The 4,742-nt window shown below is 42.4% G+C and overlaps 1 protein-coding gene across 1 annotated transcript; it reads left to right on the forward strand.

Annotated features, from left to right (window-relative positions):
• The first annotated feature begins 311 nt into the window (after window positions 1-311).
• Window positions 312-1,248, forward strand: LOC133104953 (enkurin domain-containing protein 1-like). The gene has a single exon (XM_061210878.1). The coding sequence runs from the start codon at window positions 349-351 to the stop codon at window positions 1,246-1,248; it is 900 nt and encodes a 299-aa protein (XP_061066861.1). The 5' UTR covers window positions 312-348.
• The last annotated feature ends 3,494 nt before the right edge of the window (window positions 1,249-4,742 follow it).

Genomic DNA, 4,742 nt, shown 5'->3' on the forward strand with positions numbered 1-4,742 from the left:
TCCTCATATGGTCCTCCCTTGATCTGTGTTGTCTGTGCCTTAATCTCTTCTTCTTATGAGAGCACCATGCATATTGGATTAGGACCCACTCTAACAATCTTATTTTAATGAAATTACTTCTTTTAAGGCCCTATCTCCAAATACAGTCACATTCCAAGGTATTGGGGATTAGGGCTTCAACATATGAATTTTGTGGGGACACAGTTCAACCTATAACTGTAAGAAATAAATTCATCTTTGTTTTCCTCCTGCACCAAGCTATAGCTGTAGATCTTATTTCTACAAAAAAAAAAAAAAAAAAAAAGGGCGGCAGTAGGCGGTGAAACTGCTCGGAAGGACGACGGCGGCATGTGCGAGGGTCCGTCCCGCATCTCGGGGCCCATCCCCCAAGGCCCTACGCTCTGTCCTGACTACTACCGGCGGCCGGCCTCGGCCCAAGGGCGCCTTGAGGCAAACGTGCTGAAGTTGGGCCTGCTGACTCCGGACCCCAACCTAGAGGCCACCCCTCCCCGCGGCCCCCGCATCGGTCCCGGAGCCCGAGGAATCCTGGAGCGTGGCCGGCGCGGCGTGGGTGGCGTGCTGCTGCAGCTCGAGGGTATCTCCCTAGGCCCAGGGGCCTCTCCCAAGAGGAAGGACCCTAAAGACCATGAGAAGGAGAACCTGAGGCGGATCAGGGAGATCCAGAGCTGCTTCCGTGAGCAGGAGCACAGCCGGGAGCAGGACCAGTCCAGGCCCCTGACGGCTCTGTGGCGCTCACCCAAGTATGACAAAGTGGAGTCCCATGTCAAGGCCCAGCTGCAGGAGCCTGGCCCTGCCTCTGGGACAGAGCCTGCCCACTTCCTGCGGGCACATTCTCGTTGCGGCCCTGGGTTCCAACCACCCCGTGTCCCCAGTCCCCAGCTAACCCCACCAGGTCCCACTGCTAAGGGCCGAGGCCCAAGTGTGGACTTCATTACCCACAATGCTCGCACTGACAAGAGGCCCCCCCGGCGGCATTCTCGCTCGCTGCAAGTCCTGGCACAGGTGCTGGAGCAGCAACGGCAGGCCCAGGAGCACTACAACGCCACACAGAAGGGTCACGTGCCCCATTACTTGTTGGAGCGCAGGGATCTGTGGCGGCAGGAGGCTGAGGCCCGTCAGCACAGCCAGCCGGACCCGGCCGTGCCCCCTGGCCACACTTGCATGCCCGAGAACCAGCGGCACCAGGTTGGTGTTGTGTCTCTCCCAAAAGATATGTTGAAGTTCTAATGTCTGGTCCCTGTCAATGTGGCCTTATTTAAAAATAGGGTCCTTGCAGATGTAAACAAGTTAAGATGAGGTCATACTTGATTAAGATGTGTCCTAATTCACCATAACTAGTGTCCTTATAGGAAGAAAAAGACAGAGAGAGAAACACACACAGGAGAGATGGTGGAGGCAGAGTTTGGAGTTATGCAGCTGTAAGATAGGAATTCCAAAGATTCCTGGGGGCCACCTCAGGAAACTAGGAAAAATCAAGCGAGGATTTTACCCCGAGTCTCAGACGGAACATTAATTTGCTGACATCTTGATTTCAGCCTTTTAACCTCTAGAGCTGTGAAAGAATGAATTTCTATTGTTGTAAGCCATTCTAGATATTGGTAATTTTTTTTAAAACATCTTTATTGGAGTATAATTGCTTTACAATGGTGTGTTAGTTTCTGCTTTATAAGAAAGTGAATCAACTCTACATATACATATATCCCCATATCTCCTCCCTCTTGCATCTACCTCCCACCCTCCCTATCCCACCCCTCTAGGTGGTCACAAAGCACCAAGCTGATCTCCCTGTGCTATGTGGCTGCTTCCCACTAGCTATCTATTTTACATTTGGTAGTGTATATATGTCCATGCCACTCTCACTTCGTCCCAGCTTACCCAGCTTACCCTTCCCCCTCCCCGTGTCCTCAAGTCCATTCTCTACATCTGCATCTTTACTCCTGTCCTACCCTTAGGTTTTTCAGAACCTTTTTTTTTCGGATTCCATATATATGTGTTAGCATACGGTATTTGTTTTTCTCTTTCTGACTTACTTCACTCTGTATGACAGACTCTAGGTCCATCCACCTCACTACAAATAACTCAATTTCCCTTCTTTTTATAACTGAGTAATATTCCATTGTATATATGTGCCACATCTTCTTTATCCATTCGATGGACACTTAGATTGCTTCCATATCCTGGCTATTGTAAATAGAGCTGCAATGAACATTGTGGTACATGTCTCTTTTTGAATTATGGTTTTCTCAGGATATATGCCCAGTAGTGGGATTGCTGGGTCATATGGTAGTTCTATTTATAGTTTTTTAAGGAAACTCCATACTGTTCTCCATAGTAGCTGTATCAATTTACATTCCCACCAACAGTGCAAGAGGGTTCCCTTTTCTCCACACCCTCTCCAGCATTTATTGTTTGTAGATTTTTTGATGATGGCCATTCTGACTGGTGTGAGGTGATATCTCATTGTAGTTTTGACTTGCATTTCTCTAATGATTAGTCATGTTGAGCATCCTTTCATATGTTTTTTGGCCATCTGTATATCTTCTTTGGAGAAATGTCTATTTAGGTACTCTGCCCATTTTTGGATTGGGTTGTTTGTTTTTTTGGTATTGAGCTGCATGGGCTGTTTGTAAATTTTGGAGATTAATCCTTTGTCAGTTGCTTCGTTTGCAAATATTTTCTCCCATTCTGAGGGTTGTCTTTTCGTCTTGTTTATGGTTTCCTTTGCTGTGCAAAAGCTTTTAAGTTTCATTAGATCCCATTTGTTTTTTGTTTTTTTTTATTTCCATTTCTCTAGGAGGTGGGTCAAAAAGGATCTTGCTGTGATGTATGTCATAGAGTTTTCTGCCTATGATTTCCTCTAAGAGTTTTATAGTGTCTGGCCTTACATTTAGGTCTTTAATCCATTTTGAGTTTATTTTTGCATATGGTGTTACGGAGTGTTCTCATTTCATTCTTTTACATGTAGCTGTACAGTGTTCCCAGCGCCACTTATTGAAGAGGCTGTGTTTTCTCCATTGTATATTCTTTCCTCCTTTATCAAAGATAAGGTGACCATATGTGTGTGGGTTTATCTCTTGGCTTTCTATCCTGTTTCCTTGATCTATATTTCTGTTTTTGTGCCAGTACTATACTGTCTTGATTACTGTGGCTTTTTAGTATAGTCTGAAGTCAGGGAGCCTGATTCCTCCAGCTCCGTTTTTCTTTCTCAAGATTGCTTTGGCTATTCAGGGTCTTTTGTGTTTCCATACAAATTGTGAATTTTTTTGTTCTAGTTCTGTGAAAAATGCCAGTGGTAGTTTGACAGGGATTGCACTGAATCTGTAGATTGCTTTGGGTAGTATAGTCATTTTCACAATGTTGATTCTTCCAATCCAAGATCATGGTATATCTCTCCACCTGTTTTTATCATCTTTAATTTCTTTCATCAGTATCTTATAGTTTTCTGCATACAGGTCTTTTGTCTCCTTAGGTAAGTTTATTCCTAGGTATTTTATTCTTTTTGTTGCAATGGTAAATGGGAGTGTTTCCTTAATTTCTCTTTCAGATTTTTCATCATTAGTGTATAGGAGTGCAAGAGATTTCTGTGCATTAATTTTGTATCCTGCTACTTTACCAAATTCATTGATTAGCTCTAGTAGTTTTCTGGTAGCATCTTTAGGATTCTCTATGTATAGTATCATGTCATCTGCAAACAGTGACAGTTTTACTTCTTCTTTTCTGATTTGGATTCCTTTTACTTCTTTTTCTTCTCTGTTTGCTGTGTCTAAAACTTCCAAAACTATTTTGAATAATAGTGGTGAGAGTGGGCAACCTTGTCTTGTTCCTGATCTTAGTGGAAATAGTTTCATGTTTTCACCAATGAGAATGATGTTGGCTGTGGGTTTGTCATATATGGCCTTTATTATGTTGAGGTAAGTTCACTCTATGCCTACTTTCTGGGAGGGTTTTTATTATAAATCGGTGTTTAATTTTGTCAGAAGCTTTTTTGCGTCTATTGAGATGATCAGATGGTTTTTATCCTTCAGTTTGTTAATATGGTTTATCACATTGATTTGTGTATGTTTAAGAATCCTTGTATTCCTGAGATAAACCCCACTTTATCATGGTTTATGATTCTTTTAATGTGCTGTTGTATTCTGTTTGCTAGTACTTTGTTGAGGATTTTTCCATATATATTCATCAGTGATATTGGCCTGTAGTTTTCTTATTTTGTGACATCTTTGTCTGATTTTGGTATCAGGGTGATGGTGGCCTCATAGAATGAGTTTGGAGGTGTTCCTCCCTCTGCTATATTTTGGAAGAGTTTGAAAGGATAGGTGTTAGCTCTTCTCTAAATGTTTGATAGAATTCACCTGTGAAGCCATCTGGTCCTGGACTTTTGTTTGTTGGAGGATTTTTCATCACAGTCTCAATTTCAGTGCTTGTGATTGGTCTGTTTATATTTTCTATTTCTTCCTGGTTCAGCCTCGGAAGGTTGTGCTTTTCTAAGAATTTGTTCATTTCTTCCAGGTTGTCCATTTTATTGGCATATAGTTGCTTATAGTAATCTCTCATGATCCTTTGTATTTCTGCAGTGTCAGTTGTTACTTCTCCTTTTTCAATTCTAATTCTATTGATTTGAGTCTTCTCCCTTTTTTCTTGATGAGTCTGGCTAATGGTTTATCAATTTTGTTTATCTTCTGAAAGAACCAGCTTTTAGTTTTATTGATCTTTGCTATTGT

The sequence above is a fragment of the Eubalaena glacialis genome, chromosome 14 (genome assembly GCF_028564815.1).
Source record: "Eubalaena glacialis isolate mEubGla1 chromosome 14, mEubGla1.1.hap2.+ XY, whole genome shotgun sequence".
Classification (NCBI taxonomy): domain Eukaryota; kingdom Metazoa; phylum Chordata; class Mammalia; order Artiodactyla; family Balaenidae; genus Eubalaena; species Eubalaena glacialis.

What these genes read in the sequence shown, in the direction of transcription:
- LOC133104953 (XM_061210878.1), top strand. Translation starts at nt 349, where the DNA reads ATGTGCGAGGGTCCGTCCCGCATCTCGGGGCCCATCCCCCAAGGCCCT.